The sequence below is a fragment of the Xiphophorus hellerii genome, chromosome 21, assembly GCF_003331165.1.
Source record: "Xiphophorus hellerii strain 12219 chromosome 21, Xiphophorus_hellerii-4.1, whole genome shotgun sequence".
Lineage (NCBI taxonomy): Eukaryota > Metazoa > Chordata > Actinopteri > Cyprinodontiformes > Poeciliidae > Xiphophorus > Xiphophorus hellerii.
This window is the reverse complement of record NC_045692.1, coordinates 13,737,054-13,765,033: the sequence shown is the minus strand read 5'-3', so window position 1 is coordinate 13,765,033 and position 27,980 is coordinate 13,737,054. Positions and strand designations below refer to the sequence as shown.

The 27,980-nt window shown below is 40.5% G+C and overlaps 2 protein-coding genes across 11 annotated transcripts in view; both read left to right on the top strand.

Moving 5' to 3' along the window:
• The first annotated feature begins 45 nt into the window (after positions 1–45).
• Positions 46–6,789, top strand: rnf6 (ring finger protein (C3H2C3 type) 6). Of its 3 annotated transcripts, none has more exons than XM_032552249.1 (5): positions 57–109; positions 1,579–1,647; positions 1,946–2,101; positions 2,376–2,540; positions 3,222–6,789. In XM_032552249.1, exons 3-5 carry the CDS (start codon positions 1,960–1,962, stop codon positions 5,063–5,065), a joined length of 2,151 nt encoding a protein of 716 aa, XP_032408140.1. In that variant the 5' UTR covers positions 57–109; positions 1,579–1,647; positions 1,946–1,959; the 3' UTR covers positions 5,066–6,789. The 3 variants fall into 3 exon arrangements, with proteins under 3 accessions (XP_032408139.1, XP_032408140.1, XP_032408141.1); XM_032552250.1 differs by lacking the exon at positions 57–109 and adding an exon at positions 187–1,495; XM_032552248.1 differs by lacking the exon at positions 1,579–1,647 and having other exon boundaries at positions 46–109.
• Positions 6,790–7,309: 520 nt separating this feature from the next.
• atp8a2 (ATPase phospholipid transporting 8A2) overlaps positions 7,310–27,980 on the top strand; it is a 63,095-nt gene continuing 42,424 nt past the window's right edge. For 2 of the 8 annotated variants that reach the window (XM_032552240.1, XM_032552238.1), the window contains exons 1-9: positions 7,311–7,603; positions 11,971–12,078; positions 18,051–18,228; positions 23,090–23,189; positions 24,480–24,578; positions 24,696–24,741; positions 24,966–25,006; positions 27,092–27,165; positions 27,436–27,505. In XM_032552240.1, the coding sequence (XP_032408131.1) occupies positions 7,561–7,603; positions 11,971–12,078; positions 18,051–18,228; positions 23,090–23,189; positions 24,480–24,578; positions 24,696–24,741; positions 24,966–25,006; positions 27,092–27,165; positions 27,436–27,505 (759 nt within the window). In that variant the 5' untranslated portion in view covers positions 7,311–7,560. Of the gene's footprint in view, positions 7,604–11,970; positions 12,079–13,520; positions 13,798–14,444; positions 17,652–18,050; positions 18,229–23,089; positions 23,190–24,479; positions 24,579–24,695; positions 24,742–24,965; positions 25,007–27,091; positions 27,166–27,435; positions 27,506–27,980 lie in introns of those variants that run through there. The other 6 variants (XM_032552245.1, XM_032552239.1, XM_032552241.1 and 3 more) reach the window with 6 other exon arrangements.

Sequence of the window (27,980 nt, the reverse complement as noted above, 5' to 3'; positions counted from 1 at the left end):
TAGCGAACGACTGACGGTGTTTTTCCCGGACCGCATTAGAATTTGGACCACTGGTCCCATCTTGGTTTGAGAGAGGAGAGAACCGTCCATATTACAGCTGCTTTGTCAGGTACTTTAATCGCTTAATTATCGCCGTCACCAGTTGTTGATGTGTAATCTAAGCAAGTGCCAGGCTTCATATATGTTATCTGTTTCATAAAATTGTTTGTCATGAGCGTAATGTTGAGTTTTTCTGGCAGTTTGCTGTGGTGTCGACTGATTGCTACTCACTGGCTATGCTAATACGCTAGGGCTCAGTTAACACCGAGGCGTTGCGTATTTAAATGACGTTTTACCGGCTTGAAACATCTACAAAGGTAACTATTGTGTTTCGTCTGTAGCAGAATTTCATCACCAAGTGCAAACATGTTATTTAGTCCGAGTCAAAAGTGCTGAGGGCATTCTTTGTCTTTCCTTTGCTGCTCTGCGTTTACATGGAGGAAAACTCCGTTTAGCCTCCAATGACCCGCCTTTGCGGAGCACTGATTGAATGCTTGGAGTGTCACTCATGGAAACCGGGATGGTGATTGGCTGTTGGCTGTAACGACAACGCCAGTCTTTCTGCTGTATTAGCTGCAGTCTTCTTGGGTTTTCGGCAGATTTGACTGTAACCACAATACGTTTTCCCTTTCGAGAGATACGTCGTTATTATATTTGTTAATAATTCCATCCTCGATCCACTTATCAGATTAGGATAGCTTTACTGCCCTTACCTTCAGGGTAAGTGTTAGCACGGACGTCCTAGCACATAGTCCTCAACTTTTAATGGCGTATTGATGGTGTGGACTTCGTTGACTGCCTTTAGTAGAGCCTTGAAAGAGTGTTTCAGCTAAACAGTTGCGTTGCTTTATACCTAATTTAATTGATTGCATCACTTCTTCAGCAGGTTATCAAGTCCTACAGAATCCTGTAAATCACCCATTTATTTAAATCAGGTGTGTGAACGCAGGGAAACACTTAAGGCTTGCAGTACAGTGGGATCTGAGAAAGGTTGAGAAACATTGCTTTACACCAATGTAAATGAATAATTACTTCAACATGATGTTTGGTTATTTGACCACAGTAGATTGAAACCGCTTTTGGATTTGTATCCCTGTACATCACTCTGGAATATCACACCATTTGAAAATAAGGGAAGTCTGATATCACTGACTGGAGCAATTTCTGTTTTTGGTAGAAGAGTGCATCTCAACATGGCATGTGTAACTGAAGGGTTTGTGTTGAAAACGCAACACGGCTTTTCAACTGTGCTACGTTTCTCTCCATTTCTCTCTCAACAGTCTCCGTTGAGAGTCTCCCAGACTGTCATATGTTGGTTGGCATCATTATTTAGGAATGTTTCTCAAACTATGATGCCAGGCCTCTTTATTTTACATTGAGGTTTTCAACTTTAATACCTCAATATATTTGGATGTTGCCTTATGCCAAAAAAAAAAAAGAATTGCCACTGAAATGGGTAAGGGAGCAGCATCTTAGTTCCAACAAGACCAACATGAAAAATATCATGCCAAACCAAACGTTAAACGTGCTGTTTTCTAGGCAACACCGTGAAACACAGAAGTGGAGGAATGTAGTGCAGTCACCTTGGGCTGGAATACCTGCTCACAGGTGCGACATGTTGGTCAATTCCATACAACAGAGACATGAAGCAGTTCTTAGAGTGATTGTACAACTAACTATTATGATTAATGATGTTTCGGCTCGCACAATAAATGAGAATATGTAAGCTTTTCTGCAAAGTAATGGTAAAGTGTAAACGTTTTTTTCATAGTTTGCTTTCTGAGTAGAGTATACATGTTCTTAATGTACTTGCAACACACTATTATTTTGAACAGAACTGTTTGTCCACTTGTGTAATGCTGCGATTCCATGTGTGAATGAGAGTCAAACCCATCTGCCCTTGCAGCATTTTTGGTGGTGATGGACCCTCCTGGTGGGGGAAGTGAACGGCGGAGGCAGGCTGAGCGTCTTCGACGGGAGGAGGCATACTACAACTTTATTAATGAACTGAGTGAAGAAGAGTACCGCCTGATGAGAGATGGCAATCTGCTGGGCACTCCTGGTAGGATACACTTTGATTAATCCTTAATAGACTACGTATGTTATTCTTTGCGTAGCAGCACCTTTATCCAAGTGGTCAAGAGGTTTTTGGTTCTCAAAATGTTAAGTCTTAGCAAAAGATGTTGAATGTATGAATAATTTAGAAAATAAAGGCCCAAAATGAAATTAAGTAGAATTGCTTGGGAATTTGTGACACTTCTGTCATTCCGACATATTAGATTCTGTACAATTTATGCTATAATAGCCTTCATGTTCATACCTACCATATTTTATAGGGGAGGTGACTGCAGAGGAACTTCGTCAGCGCCTGGACGGAGCCAAAGAGCGGGTGTCGTCTCAGCCCCATGCTGAGCAGCGATCGCAGACTGCTGATTCTGGAGAACAGCAGAGCAGTAGCAGCGCAGGAGAGGAGAGAGGGGCTGGAGGAAGAGGAGGGGCCGGTAAGAAGGGATTCTATCAAGCCAAAATTTGGCTTGTGCACAATAGAATATTTGTTGCGGTTGTAACTTTGGCAAGTTAATTCCACATTTTTGAAGGCAGTTGATTGGATCTTATTTAACCTTCCCACGATCTTAGTGCGACGTTCAGGAGGAGTGCGGGAAATGTCACGGTCAGACAGCGGTTGAGTGGGGGGTTTCCCTGTCAGACTGTCAGTTCTTTAAACCACATAAAAAAAAAACAGTCGTAACAGCGTACGCGGGGTCAGTATGACCCTGCCGGGCCTATGCACAGTAAGAAACTCGAGGGGTCTAGATGACCCCATTTCTTAAGACTGCACAAGGGTTAAGAGCATCAATGTATAGGGGCTTAAATAGAAAAATGGCTCATACTTTTCAGGGTTTTTCTTTCTTTATTTATTTTTTTCAGAATTATACACTACTTGATGTTGGTTTGCCACATAAAATCCCAATAAAAGATGTTGAATGCTAGGCTGTATTGTATGGCTTTAAAGAAATAGACCCAGAACATTGTAGCTCAGATTAAATCAGAAAAATATAACTGTCATTCACCTGACATCAAAAGTAATTGCTTTATGTGTGTACATTGTTATTGACAGAGCACCTTCCTTAGTGTGTTGCATATTAACTTACTAAGTCTGGCTTACATTATTTTACTTATAGGGGCTACAGAAGCTGGAGCCGATTCTTCTAATGGTGATTCGTTACTGGAGTGGTTGAACACGTTCAGGCGCACCGGTAACGCGACTCGAAGCGGCCAGAGTGGTAACCAGACGTGGAGGGCTGTCAGCCGGACCAATCCCAACAGCGGGGAGTTTCGTTTCAGTCTCGAGATCAACATCAACCACGATCAGCCCGAGCCGGGAGAGCATATTGACACTGTGAACTCTGTGGATGCCCCAGAACTCCCGGTGACTCCTCTAAACACCTCCGCCCGCACCGCTTCCCCCCTCTCCAGCTCTCGGCCTTCAGCCACTCCGAGGCCTGCGCCTTACCCCTCCCCACGCCCGGCCATAAGAAGGATCGAGACCCGGCGTACACGCAGCAGTACCACCGCTCTATCTGTGAGCTCCGCCACACTTCCTCCTGCAGAGATAGTCCCAGCCACCAACCAGAGGCGGGCTTCTACTTTGCATTCATCAGCACCTTCTCCTAATGTCCCCAGTCCTCCCGATGATCAAAGTGCACCATCGCAGCATCATGTCCTGAATGTAGAGGCAGAGCACGGGCGTAATGAAATGTCTCCTACTCTAGACTGTCCTCGGGTGTCGCCACAGGGCGACTCTCAACCCCAAGCTGCGGGACACGAATCACGCAGCAGCAGGACTCGATCACGTGGCCGAGCGCGCAGGGCTGCAGCAGCAGGGGGCGGAGTTTCTTCTCGCGCATCGAGGAGAAGTCGATCCCCTTTGAACAGAACGCCTAGTGTAAGCACCCTCCCACCAGCTGGAAGCAGTCCAAACGGGTCTACGATCCAAACTGGTGAGCCGAGCGGTGTCACGACCTCTGTATCCATGGAGACCGGGGGAATTGTGTCTGAACCCGACGCTGTGCTGGAGTCCGCCGTGGAAACAGTAGAGCGCGCAAGCGAGTTGCCCGCAGCAGGCGCAGGAAGCTCGGCGGTCAGACGCCATCCAACAATCATGCTGGACTTGCAGGTGAGAAGGATCCGGCCTGGCGAGAACAGGGACCGGGACAGCATCGCCAGCAGAACTCGATCCCGCGCGCGGGTCGCTGAGAACACGGTCACGTTCGAAAGTGACAGCGGTGGGTTCCGACGCACCATCTCCCGCTCGGAGCGAGCCGGGATCCGCACCTACGTCAGCACCATCCGGATTCCGTTGAGGCGCATCAGCGAGACGGGCCTCGGAGAACCCAACTCTACCGCCCTGCGGTCCATCTTGCGTCAGATTATGACTGGATTTGGGGAGCTTAGCTCGCTCATGGAGACAGAGGCAAGTTCGGAAAGCGTTGCGCCCAGCCACGCTGACGTTGGCGCTACTAATAGCAGTAGCGGTCGTTTACATTTAAATGAGAATGAGCCTGGCCAGGTTGGGACCGATGAGGTCGTTCAGGGGTTGGAGGGCCAGGTGAGGAGCGAGGATGAGCAGATTGGGCAGGCCAGATTTGGAGGTGGAGTAGTTGGCTCCATAGATGGACGGGCAAACAGCCGAGACACCAACAACTTGGTTGAAAACGGCACCCTGCCCATCCTAAGGTTGGCACACTTCTTTTTACTCAACGACGACGAAGATGATGAACATCCCCGAGGCCTGACCAAAGAGCAGATCGACAATCTATCCACGCGTACGTACGGTCAGGCCAGCCTTGAAGGTGAGATGGGTCGCGCCTGCAGCGTGTGCATCAACGAATACACTCAAGGCAACAAGCTGAGGCGCTTGCCCTGCTCCCATGAGTTCCACGTCCACTGCATCGACCGCTGGCTCTCCGAAAACAACACCTGCCCCATCTGCAGGCAGCCAATCCTCGCAGGGCATCACGACTGACCCCACCCTCTCCTGCTCACGGCTGGCTGAGACTGAGCAAACCCAAGTGGGCTTAGCGTGTACATATCGCTTTCACCGCTTAGTTTCTTTGAAAACATCCGTTGAGTTTAAAAAGGTGGAACCAAAAGTGTGCAAAACAGGAAAGAAACTTTAAATCCAGAGAATTAAAAAAAAACAACTTTATTTTTTTAGATGCTACATTTTGAGCAAGTCATTTAGCTCCTCCTGTGACCTTAGTTGCTACTTGTTTCATCGGGCTTCAGAAGTCTGTCAGTAAATGGGGCTTTTATGCTTTAGGAGCTCCTGTAGCGACCGTTGAATAGTCTAATTCTAACACTTTTATGTCTGACATGCGTGACCTTCTTTTTTTTTTTTTTTTTTTTTTTTTTTTTAGAACTGACCGTACAACACACTTGTAGGTTTGGTTTAATCAGTATGAGCTGTAAATAGGGCTGCACTGCTTATCAGGTTCTTGAAGATACAAGGCTAACATCCCAACTGCTCAGAATGAAAGAAGGAAATTTTTTGTTTAATTGTTTTTTTTTTTCTATTTTAAAGCCTAAAGAGTCCATTTTAAAGTTTCTTAAAAATGTGTGAAATTTGAGAGGGTTAAACACGTTTTGTATTCACTTTGGAAATACATTCATTCTGTGCTTGTATTAATTTAAGCCCTATAGTTAAAATGCAATTCAGAGATCCAGCAGTCATCCATTAAAAGCAGTCACTTTGAATGAAAACCATTTAAAGATTTGTCGCCATAGTTCCAGTAAAACAGGCTCTTTTGATAATCAGGGATTCAGACTGGTCCGCATAAGTTGTGCAATATTGAAAGAGGAAAATATTGACTTGTTGGACATTAACTTTGTTGTATCTGGTTGTCTTTTCCACTCTAAGACAAAACTCTTAAATCAATATCTTCATTGTTTCTGTTGCCAGTCCACAAACAGACAACAGGCTGGGAAAATGTGGAAATAAGATTATTCTGCAGTGTGTACGGTTTGTCCAGCTAACTCAAAATTCCTCATTTAGCATCTGACTTGGTGTGTAACCTGATGTATTTTTTTTTATCTATTTTTTTTCCCATTACATGCACAGAATAGCCGTTTGTGTAAAAGAAATGGATTAAGAGCTACCCCAAACAGTACATTTGTTTCTGTCACTTTATACATAACAGCTGCAGTACACACCCGTTAACTGCATCTCTGCAGTTTTTGTCCCTAATTAAACTGCAGGATTGTTGCAGTACCATGTGTAGGAATGTGTGGAAGAGTGTATGGTTTGTTTGCCTGTGTTTGTGTGTATAAAAAAGGCCTGGTGTCTGTTGAAGCTGGTTCTATAAGAACTCTTCTATTCAATGTGTGGCCACATAGTAGGGTTGGTGTGGACAAAGGGTTCAGAAGTGAATATTTATTCTGTTCCTATTTAATATGATGGAAATCAGCCTTTGGAATATAAACTGATATATTTTGCTTTGTCATGAGAGTAAATAAAATGGATATGATGAATATAGTATGAAAAAGAAATCAGACACTGGTTGTCTTCTCTCCTTCAAAATGCTTTGTTACGTTACGCGCACGAGTATTAATACCCCTTGAACTTATTTTCACTTATTTACAACTGCAAACGTAATTGTGTTTTTTGTGATAGACCAACACACGGTAGTGTCTTAATTGTTCAATTATTATTTTTTCTTTAGAAATAAAAATCCAAGAAATGTATTTGTATTTAGGCCCCTGATTCTGTACTTGTTAAAGGCTTAATGATTAACATTGTATTAAAAATGTGCTGAAGGTGGAGTGTTAGAGTAGGAGCTTCTTAAAGAGACAAAGGTCCAATTTCAAAGCATCAAAATGCAAAGGCACTTTTAAGTCATTAAGAATTTTTTTTATAACAACTGAAGGTAACATATTGTGCTTGATTGTGCTATAAAATGACACCCACCCTTTTAAGACATATATGCTTTGATTAAACCGTTCTATTGTATGCAGCTCTGACTGCATGCTGAGGGTGATTGTCTCTTGGAAGGTGAGCCTCCATGCCTGTCTCATGTGTCTGTTCAAGTCAATTAGAAAATAAATTATAATCTTAAAGGAAAATGAAATATAACTCAAAATATCCGAGCTTCTTCAAAGAGCGGTTGTAGATGCTGATTGCTGTGTGCAGGAAGGATCTTTTTAGATAAATTCAAACAGGAACCTTGTCAGTTTTGTGATTTATTTTGAAAGAATCCACCGGATGTGGCGCTATATTACATATGTGAAATGAACGCTGTTTGGATCTGCCCCCTTCATCGTATCCTCCGCGGTCCAGCAGCAGAGAAGCGATGATCGCCCAGCAGCTCCAGCCGCAGGAGGATCAGCGGCAGGTGAGGCGGGCTCTGCCCGGTCCCGGAGCGGCTCTCCTCGGCTCTGTCGGTGAGTCGTGAGCATGTTACTGCTCCGGCCTCCTCCTCGTCCTGGTCCCTGCCACACCGATTGTCATTCTCCCATAGCAAGATGTATTTCAACCGGAGAGGCAAGAAGATCCACAGCGAGGGAGGTGAGTTAAATAACCCAGTTCACCTCTTAATGGCGGACCAATCAGGATTCATCCCGCCGCTCACACTGCGACCTGTCATTGTAAAGTGCTTATCTCATTAGGTGAGGCCTGTCACTGCTGGACATTCAGCGGCCTGTCCCGTCCTGTTTGGACTCGGCTGGTTTTGGTATGTGCCTGGCATAATAACTCCAGACTGCGGCATGCACATGGGGTGACTTGCAGTATCCCAAAATCCCTTCATTAATTTTTTAGCCTCCGGATGGTAATTCAAGGGCAATTAGTCTGCAGGTGACGGATTTATTGTGTAACCCTGATATTTTTAATCACGGAATCTCTAATGATGCTATAACACCGTCCAAAACTTTGGGGTAAAAATATCTAGAGTGTAACCTCATCGCTCATTCAGGTACTGCATTAACTGATCCATGACATAATTATGGTATTACATAAATCTGTAGCATTGGATTATTGCATTGCACCCACTTGAATGCATGAATGGACTCTTATTTTTAGAGCGCCTCATAGTAAAATATCTGTACATCGTCTGGGCCAGACAGTCCAGGCCAAGCACCTGCAGCACCAATCCAATAAAACCCGATTTAAAAACCACGTGACCGTCCGAGGAGGGCACCGAGCTACTCTGCCAGGCCCCCATCTACAGGTGCATCTCAATAAATTAAAATCTGATCGAAAAGTTAATTTATTTCTTTTGTCAAAAAATAATTAAATAATGCATTTGCAGAATAATCACACAACGTTAATGAAAACCCCAAAATTCAGTTTATATGAAAATTACAAAACTACATAAGGCCAGTAAGCTAACGATATGTAACACATGTATGCTTTTTTGTCTTTCATAATAATTGGGGGGGAAAAAAGCCACGAGGAAAGTTTAAGTGACAAAAGCTAATTGCTGAAAAGACTGACTGTTCACAAAGTGTAGTAGCAAAGCATATTTATGGAAAGTTTAGTGGATGAAAAAAGTGTGTTGGAAAAACACAAGCAACGGGAATAATCACTGCTTTGAGAGTACTGTGAAGTAACGGCCATTCAAGAATTTGGGGGAGATTTACAAGGTGTGGTCTGCAGCTGGCGCCACCACACACAGGCATGCAGAGGACATGGGGGGGCAGTTGTGGGTCTGATTTCAACTTCCTTCACTTAAGTTGCCTCATGATCTGTGTGTGAGTGTGCGGATGTTGTGTGTGTGTGACTGGATGAATATGGCAGTGTAAAATAGCTCTAAGTGGTATTTGTGATGAAAAACAGCTCAACATAAGTACAGTACACCTATTTTCAAATATTTATGTATCATACAACAAAACCATTATTGTGCTTCACTACTGGAAAGTATTATCTGAATATGACATTGGTGGACTGTATGTCACCTGAATCCTTGCAGCTACCAGTTTAATCTTTTTTTTTGGTCTTCTATTTCAACCAATGTGGTTGACAAAAGTAATCTCAATGAATAGTTAATAGTTGTCTGTGTTTGCCTTTAGGCTGAAAAACAGATAAACTCGCTTCCTTCTTCCTCCCCTAAAAACATCTGTATTAAAATACTGGTAACTGGGCAGAATGAACTGCCTTGTTGCTGAAAATGTTCTATACAAAAAATAAACTTGACTTGATGGGCTTAACAAGAAGAGGGTTTCCTCCTGTTAAAACTCTACAAAAGGCTCTGTACAAACTTGAGCCAACTCTGTTCACTTTGAATAAAGTGTATTAGCTTAAAAATATTTTGTTATTTTTTATTACTTAAAGTAATTCTGCTCTGATGTCCAGAGTTTAGAACATAAGGACTGAATGCATGATTATTGAATATAATTCACCTCGGTCTCAATCTTGTTCTTTGAAAGAATTGAAATTTTTGCCGACGTTAACATAGTTTTCTGCATTTTGTCTTCTCAGGTTTAAAACAGGTCTGGCTACTTTAAAAATGTAACCTATTAACAACAAAACACTTAATTTTGTAAGAAGTATTTAAATAAAAATCGCATTTGTAAACATGATTTGTATGACGATTCTAATGCTCTTGGGAGCCCCCTGCTGGTTTGGGAGTCCTAAACAGCTGCCAAAACCAGCTTTGCCAGTTTTGGTTAAATGATCAGTTTAAGCTCCAATAGGACACTCCAAATGCATGTAGGATCATGCCAAGAAACAGTCAGGTTAATTTACATAAATGTCCTTTTTAAGATCTGCTGCTTTTTTTCATTCGTATATTATCTTTTTCCTTAAGAAAAGATGGAGATGAGATGGAGATGAGGCTGCAGCAGATGATTTTATGTGTGACAAAGGGTTATTTAAATGGATTGATTTACCAAAGAAGAATGTTTATCCCATTTTGGTGTTTTAAATAGCACATGCTGTCAGGGGTCTTTGTTTTTGTGAGTGAGTGTATTGTTCCTGAAGCCTCCAGAAATAAAAAGCAGGGCAGATTGTGAGCGTGTCATCTGGGCCATGAGGACTTTAGGCAGAAGTTTTCTGGATCTTCTGAGTCTTAAAAGGTACATTTTTATAAACTTGTCATTGCCCTGTGACTAATGTGAAACCAGAATTTTTTGTTTAAAAAAACAAGCTTGCTAATAAAGCTTTATTTTAAAATGAATGTTGTAAGTCTAACACAAGACTAATGTTTTTACTACATAATCTAAATCCTACCTCCTCCAATAATATTTTAATACTTCTACTTTAATGTTTATACATTTGCAGATATAATTTACTCTACTGCCATGCAGGTGTGGCATAATCACGTTTTAGGACATCAATGCAACATGTGAAAAGCACTCCAGCACAGTATGCTCTTCACGTTGCCTTTACTTTAATCTCTTGGAGCCTGATCTCTTGGTAATTTGCTCCAATTAGTGAGCTGCTACAGGCGATGACGTCCACTTCTGTCAGCCTGTCATATTTACTTACAATATTCACAAACAAATTGTATTGCTTTTAAAGTTGATAGGATATCTAAAATAGGTCCTAACAAAATACAATTGATAAAATTGTTCCTACTTGATAAATTTGAATGTATATCCGGGATGCCGTTTGTAAAATTACACGGTAAAAAAAAATTAACAACATTAATTTGGTTTATTTAGCTATTTTAAGAGCGGCTACCGACGTTCAAAAATTCCTGTTTGTTCATTCATAAAGCAAAAGTATTTATATAAAAATGATTCAATATATCGTTTGTGTATAAAAGTTTATACGCACTAAAACATCAAAAAATATATGAAACGATTATGAACCGGAAGTGTTCTGACTAGACCGCAGTGGCGGATGTTTATGAAGAAACTGTAGTTCCATAAGTAAATAAGTAAACGTCTGCATAGCAATTAAAACAGCAGATTCTATGTTTTTAACTGACATGGTGGAAATGTCGGGAGGAAAATAATCGATGACAAAGAAAACGTAACTTCAGCCACGATTCAACGGTGGAGTTTATAAAGAGGCGAGCAAAACCAACTTTTCTTTTGATATTCCACTTCCTCTTAACGGCGCGCTAATTTGCATATCAGCTAAATATTTAGCTTGGATCTAAATATTTTGTTACGAGCTAAATCTTTAGCTAGTAACCAAAATGACAAGCCAGCAAGCTAAATATTTAGTCCAAAAATTAAATGTTTAGTTGGAAAAATAAATAGTAAGTTTTGAGCTAAATATTTAGTTAGCAAAATCAGAATTTGGAGCTAGATATTTATTTTGAAATCTAGTTTTCAAACTAAGTATTTAGTTTGAAAACTAATTTTTTATATCCAAATTATATATTATTTTGGAATTAAATATTTAGTTTGCAAACTAAATATTTAGCTCCAATTAACTATTTAGCTTGGAACTCTGACATTTATAAGTGTATGAATAACATGGTCAAAATATAACCGAATAATGAACACCAATTTTTTTTTTATGATGGGGCTAAATAAAGCAAATTATTGCTGTTAATGTTTTACTGTGTAACTTTACAAACGGCACCCCATAGAAATGGCCCCATTTTGTACCACTGTTTGTGTATCTAATATATGCGAGTCGTGCATATCGGCCAAACTGTCAACAGCGCATCTGTTTTGGAAAGATAATGACTGGTCGTCATGGCTGCTTTGAAACTGAAGGTCCGGTTTGGGAGAGACAGTAGAAGTAGAAACTAAAACGAGGTGTTTCTACGGATAAGCCACAAAGGGGCACTCGTGCACAAGCCAGAAGAAATTTCACTGAGCAGCTCTCCAGGACACCTTCCACTTGAAGACATGGAATCTCATGTCATTGTAAACTTGAAATGCAGACTCTGTTTTCGGAAACGCTGTGCGCGTGTAATGACTTGTTGTCCTGTGTGTGTTGTTTTCTTCTCCTGCGGCCTCTTTTGGCGCCCACAGAGCAGTTAGTATTGACCACCATTAGGCAGGAGGCTTCTGAACTTCAGGACCAAGACCAGGGCGCCAACGCTACCATGCGTGCCCGCCTCGCAGACAGGTTTGACAAAAGTGAGTTTGCTAAAAACAACCTGGATGATGAGAAACCCAAGTTGCATGTGCAGCTAGGGGCAGGTGTTTCCCCAGCCTCCGACCCTGATGAGCTACAAATGGGACTTTTTAAAATACTTTATTTTTGATCTACTACAGAGCCATCAGGTGACATTGGAGCGAAGAAAAAAAAAAAAAAGCAGCCAAATGCTTGCTAAGAATTATTCCATGTCCATGCCAAGTGTTTGAAGAAGTGATTATAATTCATTCCCAGATTAAAATGAAATGAGATCATGTTTGTCCATTATTATAGTTTTTAATGATAATTAATAATAATTAATGATAATAATTAATGTTATTATTAAGTGGTTCCCACAAATTAAACAAATCGTCCCCAGGAGTTAAGTCATGCCCATGAATTAAGCAAAAAGTTACTAAACCCTGCCCATGAGTTTTGAAAATTATATGCCCACAAGTTAAGTCATAGTCACAACTTTTTTTTTTTTTTCTTCTTCCACTTCACCTGACGGGCTGTGTAATCTGCAGCTGAAAAATAAAGCAACATTGCTCTAGGTCTTGAGTAACTGTAGCTCCTTGGGGTCTGAAGTGATAAAATGGTGAATGCTGCACAGGACTTCACTCTCTAATTGCATGAGCTTGTAGTCAGTAGAAAGCACTTCAAACATTAGTGGAGAAAATGCATAAATTGAGGTAAAATAAAAATATTAGCACATGCATGCTGTAGAAATCACCACATGCATGCACGTATGACCACGGCATGCATGAACAGAGGAAGTACATGAAAAGTGCTGCCTGCATGTGGTGCAGAGAAGCACAGGGGAGTAGATGCATGATGGTTTATTTTATATCCTCTGGCATAAAAACGTGCACTCTCTCGTCTGTGTGTGAAAATACATCTGTGCGGTGGAAGTGGCTGTCCGAAGGTGCGTAGACACGCAGAGTCGCAAAAGTACTCACAGCCCTGGCAACCTTTCCTCATTTGGTCATTTTACAACCACAAGCTTCAATTTATTTTATGAATTAGGATGATGCATAATTGTGAAGCAGAAGGAAAATGTTATGTGCAATAATGACCAGTTGTCTAATATAGTGCAGATGTGGTAGTGGCACCATCAGGCTGTGGGGATGATTTTCATGAGTTGATGGGGAGCTGTTTTGCAAATAAACATGGCCAAAAAAGTTAATTCTCCACAGGTTTGGAGCTGTAACTTCATCAAATGATCACCCCAAACAATTGCTTAAGGTGGGAAAATATAAATGCTTGCCATACTTTTCAAACGTATTTATGTTTTAAATAGAAAAAGAAAATCCTATGTCCCATATTCTTCACAGTTATGTGCTACCTTGTGTTGGTCTATCACGTAAAGCTTGTGCTTGTAACATGACAAAACGTTAGTAAGATCAAGGGGTGTGAATACTTTTGCAAGGCACTCTGTCTGCATATGTTCAACTTATGTCGCTGGTGTGTGTCGCACCTGTAGGATTACCAGGTTATGGATTAACAGCAGGTGAAGTTGCAGAGCAGACACAGAAAGGATTATCATGCTCGCTCACTTCTTCCCTAAGAGGCTTTCTTCCCTTTGCTTCCTACTTCGGTACGGTGGCAAATGACCCACGGGGGCTGATGGCAACCATGTTAGCAAGGAGCTGGAAATAGGACTCAGGGCGCCGGGGCCGCAATGGGACATAAGGGTCGCCCAGGCAGACGGAGCTCTGTAGGTAATGTTTTCCTGTGCAGAACTGTGCGGAGGCGTATTGTTGACATTTTGATGACAGATGGAGACGTCTTGTTTGATTTAATGCATAAGATTAACATATTGTGCCTTGCAATCGTAGAGGAGCACATTACTAGTGGTGAAAAATGCCCAGATTTTTGGTGTTTTCCAAGCTGACCAAGCTAAATTTAATGTGATATTTTGATTATGTAATGGTCATGACAGGCCTAGAGGATGGGACTTCTTCAGTGTTCAGCCCGAGCAGACTTCAGTGAGGCTTGCCGCTGTCTTTGGATTAAAAACAACTCTCATGTTAACAGACAATGACTCCCCACGACTTTTTTTCTGCTAAATTTGCCAGTCTTGCTGTGAAATAGGCATGCATGCATCCATGTGGAAGCTGATTCTTTTTGAAGAGTTTTTTTTTCTCCAGATAATGAAAACAGGAACTCCGCCAGAATCCTATCCTAAGTGTGGCATGTGTGGTGGCAGAGCTTGAACATCTGGGGATAGCATCAGCAGCCCTGCCATATCTGTCGTTATGATTAGCAGCTAATGTCTTCCGGCTCATTTCTTCTCTGGACTGCATCATTGGATTAAGTGTTTAACTGTCTGTGAAGTGGCTTTTTTTTTTGCCATTTAAAATACAACTCAGATGGGAGACCGTTTGGTTGTGGCTGTTGGGAGTGATAGCACAAGTGCAGCATCACGAAGGTAGTGCCCTGGATTCAATATGCTCTGCCATACTGGAAAATGTAGATGAATTATGCAGCCTCCGTGCATGTATTATTCAGCGACCCAGGCTGCTTTTTAACGGTGAAATTTTGGCAACAACCCAGGCCAAAGGACAATTGGGAACTCTAGAGTTTGTAAAAATTTGAATTCTTTTTTTTTCTACGCTTAAGTTATTCGTCTGCATTTCTGGATTACATTGCCCCCTTTTTGCCTCAATTTGAAATGCCATTTGTGTGAGACAGACATTAGAAAGTATATAGTACTCAGAATTTCTTTATTGATTTGTCAAACAAGCTTGTTTTCAAGTAATTTAGTTTAGTTTAAGACTGCGGAACCAAATGGGTAGCTGGAAGGATCTTTCTGGCTGGGTATGAGATCAGTGTTGAGTGGGGATCAGGCTAGTCTTTCCTGCTCCGACTGCAGGTTATCAGACCTGAGGTTCCTAATTTGGCTGCCTCAGGCGCTTCGCGTGTAATTGACCTGGGCTGTGCTTTGTTGGAGTTTGCTGCTGACTCATCGGCGGTGCATCAGTGCAGCTACAGAGGCATCTGCGGCCATCCGCGATGAGTAGTGGGAGCATTGATCTCCACAGAGATGAATTATAAGCGTGGCGCAGAGAGAGCCATTATTGATCGTTTCTGGTAAGGTGGAGTCCATCAGGGTTAGAAAATGAAGGATAGTGTATTTACAATTTCCAAAGGATTCTTGAAAGACAATGCTGTAACTTGATCACATCAATACGATGGCCTTTTCCTATACTTTTAACCTCATGTTTACTGTAATCAGCTGAATTGTCTGCTGCTATGCCAGCTGCTCCAAGAGTTGTTTACAGCACAGTGTGCTGAGGTATGATTGTGACTCACATCTCAGTTTGTATATCTCTCATTAGGTCATGTGCAAAGATATAGAAAAAGGCAGAGAGGCTGTCAATTATCAATTTACTTCAACAGACTTTGACCCTTGCTCTTTGCCTCATACTGGATCTCTGTGTGATGGCAAAGAATAAATGCTGCATGTACAACACCCTCTATAGTTATTGGCACACCTGGTAAAGATGTGTTTATCTACTTTTAAAAGGTGGTTAAAATGTATTATAATTTTTATTTAATAATCCATTGCTTCCTGTTTTCACTGGGGTATAAACTTGATGTGACACAGAGGCCCGTTTGTCTTCCATTCGTTTCAAAAATACCTTATTTTCTCAAGGAGAAATTAAATGTTGTTATACCTCATATTATGTAAGTATCTTCGAAGAGTTGTTATGTATGGAGACGCGTGGTAATAATTAGTTTTGCAACTTATCAGAAGAGGCTTCTGATTTAAGACTGCTGCTGTGTGACAGTCTCATGACTGTCATGACACACTAACAGCTCAATTTCTGGACAGCAAAGATAATATTCCACATTAAGGCTGGACAAGGACCCTATTCTACAATGCCGCCCTGCAGAGCGAGGAGGATGGAAGGGGAGTTACAAAATTATTCAACGCTCATTGAACTGTAGCAAAAAGGCGGAATGTCGGGCTCGCCAAGTCCTTTTAGAAACCCTTTCTGGCAGCGGAGGGCGTTGTAAGGCTGTAGGTAGAAGTGTTTTAATTCTAAAAATGTCAAGATGATGTATTTTGTCCATTCAAAATAATCATATTATTTAGAATAGTCCAAACAATTAGCTTGTTGTGCAATTAATATTAATACCGCTAGAACTTTGTCACATTTTGTCGTTTTGCGAACACATACTGCAATGTATTTTATTGAGATTTAAAGTGACAAGCAAATGCAAAGTTTGCACTGTAATAATCAGTTTTCAGGTTTTGGGAGAAGCATTAAAGGATGCTTCTCCCAACATTTCCACCTTACCTAGATTTTATTATTTGACTAGAGCAGCTTCTTCCACATGTTTGTTGTGTCCTCTTATGACTTACAGCAAACTTTTACAGCCCTTGGCTTTTCCCCACACTGGCCAGTAAAGTGAAGTGCAGAAATCCTTCCTTCCACTTCACATTCATGCACTATTTTTGTTGCCCAATCACATAAAATCCCAATAAAACACATTAAGTTTCAGGTTTCTGGATGGTGTTCTATAAAATATGAAAAAGTCCTAGGTGTATGATTTCCTTTGCAAAACATACTATCACAGTCAGCTGATTAATCTATAGTATACACTTGACTTTACTTTACATCTGTGCACTTTTTTTTTTTTTTTTTTTTTACCATTTCTCTTCATGCCCAGAATATCCTGCTTGAGTGAAATCGAAAGACTTAATCCAGTTTTGGTTATCGACGATGGGACAGACTAATGCATCTCCTGTTGCACTACAGCGGTGCAGAAATGGCATTTCAGGACTTTGGAAATTCAATAAGCAGAACCCTGCCAGGGCTTATTCTTTTTTGAATTATTCATGCAATTAGCCTGTTGACGGTTTCACTCACAGACTATCCTATAACAAACAACAGGATAATCTGATCCCATGATCATGAATTGGCTCTATTTTAAAGATGGGAACAGTTTGAGGAATGGTGTCCTGCAGGAAGTTGCAGTGGCATCAAAGTAAAGAGAAAGCGACATGAAGTGATCTCTGATGGATGGTTTCTGACTGCCGCATGTCATTTGATCCCATCTGTGCCCAACCACAGAACCTTAAGGCGATGCGAGCCTTCTGGCCCTTTAAAAGCCGAGTCCCGCAGCTCTGAAGGAGCTCCATATGGCTTCCCCGCTTCGTTTGTGAGCAGCCGGGGCCGTCATGTTGGAGGGAGGAGCTCGCCTCAAACGCACCAGATAAAGCCCGTATAGCGTCTCAGCGTGGAGGCGCACACTTTACTATATCTCACCGGCAGCTTCAGGCTCAGCCGAGCCGAAAGAGGAGCGCGGGGAGGCGGGTAACGCTGAAACGGCTGCCCTCGCCAGTGCACGCTCGCCGTTGTTCCAGCAGCTGAGTGAACTGTAGCTTCCAGATCCAGTTGCTGCTGTTGCCTGCGTCTTCGCAGAAACGCACTGGCTCCCGTGTTTTATGGGAATAAAATCCACGAAGCTGAAGCGCATGCGGGGGTGAATGAGCGGAGATCACGACGCCTCGAGATGACAAAGCCAGGCGGGCGGAGAGGAGAGGAAGAAGAAGACGGAGCGGGTGGGATCCCCCTCTTCCTCCTCTGTCACTTTTCTGGATTTTCTCTGTCTACGTGTGCGCTCAGTGTCCACATGAGCAGCTGATAAAAAGCAGACTAACCCGCAGTGTTTGTTCGCCTTTGTGCATCACTCAGCATATCCATTATTACACGCGGGGGGTCCCCGTGGGCGTTGGGAAACGCGCGCGCGCGCATGAAAGACAATTACACAGAGAAGGGAAACGTCACCGAATCGACCCGAACCGCTTCAGCAGATCTCAGCATACAGTAGCCATCCTCTGGTTGTAATTGGTCGCTGTTGATCTGTAAAAACCACGTCTCCACGTCTATATGTGTGTGTGTGTGTCTCTCCCATCCTCCCCCTGTCTCTGTCTCTCCATCTCCCACTCGGACTCACTCAGCCTCACCTCTCTCCCATCAATCCAACGGCGCAGGACCCTCTGGCTCGTCCGCCGGGTACCGCAAGGCGGATGACGAGATGTCCGGGACCACTTCCCAGGCGGACCCCGTAGACGCGACTGCGCGGACTGTGATCCTCAACCGGACCCAAAGCACCAAGTTCTGCGACAACCACGTGAGGTAGGCTTAAAACTCAGCCGCTTTGATGCTTGATTTCTGCTCTGACGTGTATTATTTATCAATGTTATTTAAGTTAGGAAGTTCTTTAAAGGCTTCAAAAATCATGATTTGTAGCACAAAACCGCATTATTACCGCACTGGAAACAAAACATGGTTTGAATTTAATCAGTAAAACTAATCTGACAATTTTATTAGGGTTGAAATCTCACAAGTCTACCAGCTAAATCAAAATTGATTACTTTTATACTTTTAGAGATTTAACTTAAAACACTAGCGAAGTAGGACACAATTCTTAATTAGAAGTGAAACTAAATGTCTCTTGGACATAAAAATCTGAAAAGTGGGGGATGATTTTGCCTGCAGATGGACTGGGTCAATAGTACTTAAATCCACCTTTCACTGCAGATAAAGCTGCATGTTTTTTGGATATACCTCTACAACTTTTGCACATCTGGCATCAGAAATTTCCACTTTGCAACATTGCTCAAGTTCAGTCAAATGAGGATAAGTGCATATGTGAACATCGATTTTCAAGGTTGCCACAGATTCTTAATTGGATGCAAGTCTGAACTTTAGCTCAAACCAGTTTTCTTCCTAAGGAAAAGCATTCCCATTGTATGATCCTGCCATCATCATGTTTTCCTTTGGGGATTCTATGTTCAAGGTGGTGTACAAATTAAAATGCATTTTGCTGACAAGGATGCCACATGCTCAGAGGTCAAGCTGGGGCATAAACGTTATAGTCTGAGTTTAAGCTGATGCTGAGCTATTTGTTTCATGTCTTTCCCGTCTTTGTTTGCCCTTCTTCCTATTAAGTTGCTCATGAATAAGTCTACCAGCTGTACACAAACTTACAAAATGTACTTATTCGACTAAATTGGTTCAATTCTTACAAGTTATAAAAGGAACCGCTCAAAGATGAATCTGTTTTTTATTTTTATTTTTTGTAGCAAGCGGAAGAAATGATAAATATTCAAACCAGGATTTCACAGAAATATTGACCTTTTCAAAAAGCACACTTTAAACACAAAATATTGTTTCTGCAGAGTAAATATTCCGGCTGTTGATGTCTTAAAGGACAAGTTTGATCCACACAAAGAGCTTCAACGTTATTTGTTTGCTTTAGTGAGCAGTATGGATGAGCAGCATTCCAAGGATATGGACTCGGAAGTAATTTCATCTAGTCGTAAAAACGTCATTTTTTCTGAGGAACTCATCAGAGATCAGTGGTTGAATCCCAGCTGCAAGGGGTATTAAACCTTGTGTTTGAGACAGATAATGACTCTAAATGATCCACAAACCATGATAGACTCCAACATGAATGTTGTAAATGCAATAAACTCTCCTCAAAGATCATACGCAGAGCAGAGGACTTAATTTTTTGGCTTGTGCATAACTGAATCAGGTGCTATTATTTAAATATTTCCTCATTGAATTTAGCATTAGTGCCTTTGTTAAGCTAGCAGCGGGTTGGAAACATAATTTCTTGCTCCAACACAGAAACTTTATCAATAAAAGTCTTTTGAAAGTTCTTAGCTCCTACCAAGTTGAGATTTTCATTTGCAGTGCGTTCTATGTAAGTATATCAGCCTTACAAGAGAAACTACTTAGAAAAGAGAAAAGCTAATGGCAGTTTGGACAACCATTTTCAGGATGTGTTATTAAAATAGAGTTCATAATTTTGTTAGAATTAATATATTGAATAATTTGTATGCAAGTCAGTTTAATATCTAATATCTAATACAATCCAGAATTCATTTTTATAGTGTATGTGTTAATTCTTTAACCTTTTGGTGTTTTGTTTGGCTAAAAGATGGTCCATCAGAGCTGATCTTTGCTTAGCAGGTTTTAAATCCACAGCAAGTGGAGTTGAAGGACAGCCACCGTGTTTCACCTGTGTGTCAAGTAGACTTTGAACCTTGGATATATGGTTGTTTTGCGTCTCTTAAAATGTATTCCTGTTACTTAAATAATGATTATTCCCTGAGTTTCTACAAATTCTTACAAATTTTCACCTGAAAATCTCTCTCTCCTGTTGGTGATTATTTGCCGTCTTCCTAAAAGGGTGAGGCTAACATGTTTGAGTGGTGGAAAAAGAGCTTGGCTGAACAAGATGACATGACACAGTGTTGCCCAATCAATATGTCCGCATTAATATTTAATGCTGCTTGGTAAATTAAACCCTAATTACACGTTTCACATAAATTTACACAAAGCTCCTCAGGATGGGTGCGTTTCTGCTGAGGGGAAACTGTGATTAATTATTTTTGCATGACTGATGTCACTGAGGATAAAACCTGTCTCCTGTGCCTCCTCCATGTCAAAGGCTTTAGGTGTGATTCATTTAGACGTGACCTTCTGAGTTTATCACAGCTTTGGTGCGACAAAAGTAAACTCCGATGCAGATCTTTGCACCTTTTCTCTCGCATGTATTCCCACAGGTTTCTGTTTGGCTCACATCTTTAGGGAAATACGTTGTTTTGTTTTAGTGTCGTTTTCCCTCGTGTCTTTTCCTGTAGTTTTGTTGTTTGTCTGCTGGTAGATCAACTCTCCTGTTGCGTGTCAGAAAAGGGTTGTTTTCTGCTTGTGCTGCGAAGTTTTAGAATGAGTGTTTCTGCTAGATTGAATTTCACTTAAAAAAAAAAGAAGCATTTCACCTAATAAGATTAATGTGGGTGCCATTCGGCCATCTGATTGGATGCGCTTGGGCGCTCCGCCTTTCCTCCGTGCAGCTTGGACGGACGGGAGTACTCTTGCTCCAGAGGCAAAAAGCCTTTCATGTCCTTGTATTCCTGTAACTCTTTAGTTTGTGTTTTAAAAGTCCAACAGCATTATTGATTTTTCTTTCTGAGATTAAAGCTTTGCAGCTCTTATCTGTTCACTCCACTGTCCTCCTCTCCATTTCCAGGCTTCACTCTTCAGTACACAGCATGATCATTTTAGAATAAAGAAGTGCCGAAAAACTTGCTTTCCCTTTTGAAGATGTCTTCTGGTCTTGCCTTTTTTATGTCACCCTTGAAGGTTTCAGATCAAACAGTTTAAATATCGGACATAACTTGAGCAAAAACAAATGAGCAGTTTTCAAATATTTTTACTTGATATGAGAAAGGTTATGCAAGCAACAAATTTAGCCCTACGACTTGCCTCGACTACAGCAAGAACCAGAAGCAACACCCATAACACTCCCACCACAATTTCTGACTGTAGATGTTTATATTTTTAATACTGTCTTAGCTTAGTCAAAGAAATTCCACTTTTGTTGCTTATGTCCACAGAATATTTTCCAAAGCCTTGGGCCTTCAACATGTTTATTGGTAAATATTTGACCTTTTTCCCTAGTCATTTTCTCACTGACCTTAACTGGGTCAGTGAGAAAATGATAAATGACATAGATAATGTTCTGGAGTTTATCAGCTCCTGGATAAGTTGCTGAGGCCCTCTTAGATTAGTTTTGGTTTGCCCACCACTCCTGGAAAGTTCACAATCGTTGCATGTTTTCTCCAGCCGTCGATAATAATGATCCTCTGGAGTCCCAAAGCTGTAGAAATGGCTTTGTAATCTTTACCAGACTGACTGATGTAAATGCCTTTACTTCCCATCTGTTGTTAAAGTTCTTTAAATTGGGACATGATGATTTTTTCCAGATTGTTGTTGTAAGACAGCTTCAGTTTAGTGATTTCATGGTTCTGCAGCTCTAGCATTTATCTTAAGAAACTTATTCGGTATTAACTCCTGGCTATTTTTGTCTAGTATTACAATTTTGATCAATGATCTAAATTTTTAATTTTTTTTAAAAATCTGAGCCAAAGGAAGGGGGCAAATACTTTTTGACTGCACTGTTCTTTGAATGCTGTTTTCTATAAAAACAGTCCTAAGCTGCACAGCTGCAGGACAGCATCACCCCTGCTGCCAACAGCTGCTCACACTTCTTGCAATGTACACTACAAAAAGTAACACATGCAGGTGCCTTTTCTCCATTTTTGTCCTTTTTTGATTCAGTGGGAATGCACGTGTTTCTGTTGCTGGAGTGCCGTATCTCTTGTCTTTGATTAGATTGAGGCGTGTAGTATCGCCAGCTCGGATGTATCCCTCGCCTCCGGGTCAGGATCCTGTGTGTCAGTGTGACTGGTCAACAGCTGTTGCTCCCATGTTTTTTTTCCATGTAACATCCTGCTCCTCGTATTTTGTGTCTGTAAGGATGAGGCAGATCTAGATGGGGCAGCGGTCTGGGTTACGGGTTCATCTCCTTGGCGATCCTGAACTGTGCTGTGCCATTTGATGCATGCACACTCGCAGCACTCACACACACAAACATGCACAATCCATTAAAGGATGCTTATTGCAGAAGTTTTTTTTTTCTCTTCACTTAGGCGAAAGAGGGAAACAAAAAAAAAAACAGAAAACAAGGTCTTAACTCGAAGGTTGACTTTATTTTTAACTTCTATAAAAGCACTTACTGTAGCTAATGGTTATATCAAGGCTAATCAATACAGCTGTCTGATCAATACAGCTGATGGATAAATTGGGACTGCCAAGGTTTCTTGCACCTATTTTCTGACATTCTCGGTCTCAATTTAGTGCATTGGACTAAATATCTTGATCTATTTATAAATGCGATGTGTGTGCAGCCTTTAGTGGCTCAGGTTTTCCCTATCTGAGCACAATTGGGAGTTTATAGTCCAAATGGAGTTTTGTTTTGTTCATCCTCTAAAGTAAGCGATGCCCCAGAGAATTTTAGGTTAAGATATCATTATTGATATTTATTAATCTATTATTTATTGAGTTTTAGTTGCTAATGCATTACATGACCTTTTCTCTTGTTTATCTGAACACATTATCTGTTTCCATTTTCCTCATGCAGTACCACCAAATATGGGATTCTCACATTTCTGCCCCGGTTCCTCTATGAGCAGATCAGACGGGCAGCCAACGCCTTCTTCCTGTTCATCGCACTTATGCAGGTAAACACTATAGCTGGTTCTGATCAGGGCTGGGCCTGATTCTTTGTCTTTTAGTTTATACTCGAAATGGACCAATCAGAGATCTTGTGGAAAATTTCTGATTTATCTTTTTTTATTTTTTTTAAAAAAAATCCCTGACCTGCAAAGTCCAATTTAGTATTTTTCTTTTAAAACTGTAAAAAGTACAACAAAATAAATTTTGTTCTGAGATTCTGTAAATTTAACAGATTTTGTAATACTTCCTCTATTACCCTATAGCAGAGATTTCACTACTTTGAGTTGACATCAGCATTAAAATGAAAATAAATTCTCTAAGTAGTGAAAGCTAACAGTTAGTTATTAATGCACTTAATTAACACACTTTGCTGACTTATGCTGTTCAAAACTGAAAATGTTTATCAATGTGACACATTGTGGTGTTGGCGAATGTTAAGTCTACAATTTCACAATGAAACATTAACTGTGATGGTTCCAAACCATTACCGTCATTTAAAAGTTCAGTATCTTCTATGACTAATAGAATTGGACTCACCATGTCACTGGATAGAGAGCGTACCAGGTTTTACAAAGTTAAGCTTCATGGATCTTATGGAGATGTTGATTAAAGCTCTCCTGCTCCTTAACTTGCTGTCCAGCAGACTTTACCAAGTCTATACATGATATTTTCCATGGACCTGTTGTAGACTTGGACTTAGTCTCCAGTCCAAGTGATCTAAATGTACCTTTGTTCAAAGTCCTGCTCCATCAGAATGTGGACGCCAAGATATAAATTTAAATATCTGTTGATACTGACGTTTTATAACCCAGAATGCTTTTACTGAAACATTCAGCTCTGTCTGTTTAAGCCCATTTTTTGTTGTATTTGTATGTGCAATATTGATCATTAACGAGGGTTAAAATGATCCTAAGCAAATGATTAGATCGTGTTTTAAGATGTTTTTTGGAAAAAAAGGCAAAATAAAGTAAATGTAAGAGCAAAAATTGCATTATCCTGTTTATGCATATTTAATATGCATTAAAAACTCAGATATTCACCAAGATTTTATTGCTTGCCCATGGATCCATTACATTCTCATTAACATCATCTTTACAAACATCTTGAAAGTAAAAATGTTTCCTAGAGTTTTTAATGTACAAGCTAATAGATATTCTTCAGAAGCACTTGGCAATCTACTTACCAAAGAACCCTTCTGCTTGTCATTATTGTCGTCATCATAGATAATAGTAATAGTTCTTCTATGCTGCCCATCAGCACATATGTAAGTATAGATTCTTTTTCTTTCTCATCAGCAAATCCCCGATGTATCACCGACCGGTCGCTACACCACTCTGGTGCCGCTCATCTTTATTCTCACTGTGGCGGGAATTAAAGAAATCATAGAGGATTATGTGAGTAGCTCAGCAAGGGCTTGGTCAAGCCTTGTAGTACTGCTCCTAGAGCAAGTTTTTAATTCTTTATTATAAATACTTATGTTTTTATTCTATTTTCTTCTTACCCTGTTGCAGAAAAGACACAAAGCCGATAACACGGTGAATAAGAAGAAGACGACAGGTATATTGAGCAGTTGTTTTTTTTTTCCATGAGCGTGCGTGTCTGTTTCTGTCTGGGTTTTGTTTTCCTTTCATGGTTGGATGAATGGCCCTTGTCTGTCGGTCATTATAGCATTAGAGGGCACTCAGACCAAGACAAAAAAAAGACAAAGGTTTAGAGGCCATGAATACTGTATGAGAGGCTGACATAGGCTGACTGATGGCTGTGTTGTCCTTGTTTCTCAGTGCTGCGGAACGGAGCTTGGCAGACGATCATCTGGAAGCAGGTATCGCTATCATCGCAAACACGGCTGCTGCCATCTCATTTATCATGCTTGTGATTTCTCATTCACTTCATCGCAAAATAACTCAAGGTGTCTAAAGTTAAACCTCTTGGGAATACAACAACTGTTAGTTAAGAAGAAAAATGTTGACAGTTCCAAAATAAATTCATCCTCTTTAAAAAAAAACCAAAAAAACAACTTTCTGTAAATTCCAGTACAAAATATGTATTTTTCAAAATGGGAAAGACAAGAAATAATATTGAGCATGTCTGCACCCAAACTTTGGAACAAACTGTCTTTAAATGCTAAGACAGACATCTTCGCTTCCTGTTTTTAAATCTGTTTTAAAAACACACCTTTTCTTTATTGTCTGTAATTAGTCGTGAGTCAACATGATCTTATCATGTTTTTGCAACTTATGGACACTTTTACGTAATGTAGACAATCTGTGATGCAATGGGCCTTTTTCAGAGTGTATGAACCTTTTTCATTTTTGGAGGAAATTCTTGCGCAACCTGACAGAAAACCCAAAATGGGTCATTATTTGGACTGATGACCCAGTCAATCCAATCAGACACAAAATCAACATTTTTCCACATTGGTTACAACTCCCTGAAGGATTTGTTTCTTTCATTCAAAATGCCAGGAAATATTTTTTTTTTATTCTATTATCACAAACTGAAACTCGGAGTTTCCAAATGTTACTGAGGTTGAGTTAACCCAGGTCTGTAGATAAGGAATGATCAAATACCCCTTTTGTCCAATGCTCCTTCATTTTAATGTGATTCAGGAAAAGAGTATGTGCTTTCTATTTGGAATAAGGGAAGCATTAAGTATTAACAGTTCATAAATCTGATAATAAATGTGGCAAAAAATAATTATAGAAAAAATAACCTGTTTCTGAATAAGCTTTCCCTCTACGAATATATATACTCAATTTAAGCGTTCAGTTTTTTGCAACACTTCAGTGTTTTTAGGCTTTTCTGTAGCTAATAAATGTGGAGAGTGCTCCATTTCCTCGAGTTGTACAAAAACAGAAAGTAAATGCATAACTGAAATGAAAGCCAGCTCATCGAGATAATGAAACGTATAATCAGAGTTGGAGGAGAAATGTACCGAATCAAGAGCAGCAATGCAGTTGAGCTTAGTTATTAGAAGCAAGTTCCCAAATGTTCTGTTGTCACTATTCAGTGTGAACTTGTTTTCCTAAGATTTTTGCTCCTTATTGAATGTCCTCATTAACTGGGCCCAGCTGTGCTCAGCCTCGCTCCATTAGGTCGAATCAAGTCAGATCTGGGTCCTTGTTACAGTGTGTGGGTGACAAGCTTTTTTATTTTTATCAGGATTTAAGCTTCAGTGTGTCTGGACAGGTAAGGGAATTTGGTCCAGCTGTCATCCAGTCTCATTAAAGTTTGCTTCTGAAAAAAGTTTTGTCTAAAGTTTCATAGTTTGTGCGAAAGTTCTCTGAATCTCTGACTGTGAGAACAGGTGTGGTTACATTTTCGAGATCCATTGCATTCCATTTGTGCCTCTTTAAAAAGAGTAAACAGCCTACAGCAGGGTAGTTTCTCTTGTGCATAGTGATACTGTGTATTAACTTTCCACACCCTTGTTTTCAAAAGAGATTACATTCTTTTTTTTTGTTGATGTTCTTTGGAACATATTAAAGTCAGACAAGTTAATAATATTAGTTTTCCTTTTGTAATTTTAAAACATTACATTGCTTTCTGTTCTTTTTCAAATCTTCTTGCCTGTAATGAATGACGATTTATTATGGTTACTGGCATGACTGATTTAAATAAAAGTAACAACTTTTGCTTTCTGAACCTTTTCTTATCACCACATTCTTTCAAGCTGTTATGTTTCTGTAATCTGAATTTGTTGCAACCTGACCAAAACATGGTGCACTGCTGTGCTCGCTGTCATCTTATCACAAGTTTTTTCCCTCTGATGGCTGCTTTCTTTGTAATCACTGATTAACCTCCCTCTTTCTTTCTCTTTTTTTCCCTCTTTTCACCTACCCATGCCCCCACACAAACTCTTGTTCCTCTTGCTCATTCTGTCGCTCCTCTGCATTCTGGCCACCAGGTGGCAGTAGGCGACATAGTGAAGGTGACCAATGGCCAACATCTTCCAGCTGACATGGTTATAGTGTCCTCCAGGTCAGACTCCGTTTTGTGTGTGTGTATGTGTGTGTGTGTCTTAGAAAATTCTTTGATTAATGTCAGAAAATGTTTTCCTAAATGTGGCACTGGCATGCCTTTTTACTTAATTGGGCTTTAATTAACTTTTTGCTGACTGAGGTGGTGTTAGATGATTTAAACAATTCCACATGACTTTAACTGAATTTTAAACAAACCAATTAAATTAATTGTGAACAACTTATCTAGTGTGATTATTTTGTCATTTTAACTTTGCTGCCATTTCTGCAGCGAGCCACAAGCCATGTGCTACATTGAGACCTCAAACCTGGACGGAGAAACCAACCTGAAGATCAGACAGGTACAATAATCTGTGTTTAGCAGAATTTATTTGGGTTTTGGTCTGCATGGGTTTAACTGGAGGTTTAAAATATTGAAATAGCTTATGTAATGCTTTCTAGATTTAGGAAAAAAGCTACTGGAAAAAATGTTCTTCTGACTCTTTATATTCTCAAATGGGAAAATCTGCCTCCTTATTTTTAGAATAAATTGCTTAAGAAACCATTGTTTCCCTATGCATTGATAGAGTTCCACAGTCAGTTTTCCACAGTCTGGAAAAGTTTGATTACAAAAAAAAAAAATCCAGATCTGGAATGGTTTGGAAAAAGAATAATGGGGGGAAAAATATTTACAAACTTTTTCCCATCCATCCAATCCATTTATTCACTCATCCATAAATCTTAATTTATCTATCCACTGGTCTGTGTTTCCTTCCATCTGTTCTTCCATCTACGGTTCAATGAGGACTGACAACTGATAGCTTCAGTCCAGGAAAA

Coding starts and splice junctions, on each gene's coding strand:
- rnf6 (XM_032552248.1), top strand. CDS start 1,960: ATGGACCCTCCTGGTGGGGGAAGTGAACGGCGGAGGCAGGCTGAGCGT. Junction 2,102..2,375: donor CAATCTGCTGGGCACTCCTG/GTAGGATACACT, acceptor CATATTTTATAG/GGGAGGTGACTGCAGAGGAA. Junction 2,541..3,221: donor TGGAGGAAGAGGAGGGGCCG/GTAAGAAGGGAT, acceptor TTTTACTTATAG/GGGCTACAGAAGCTGGAGCC.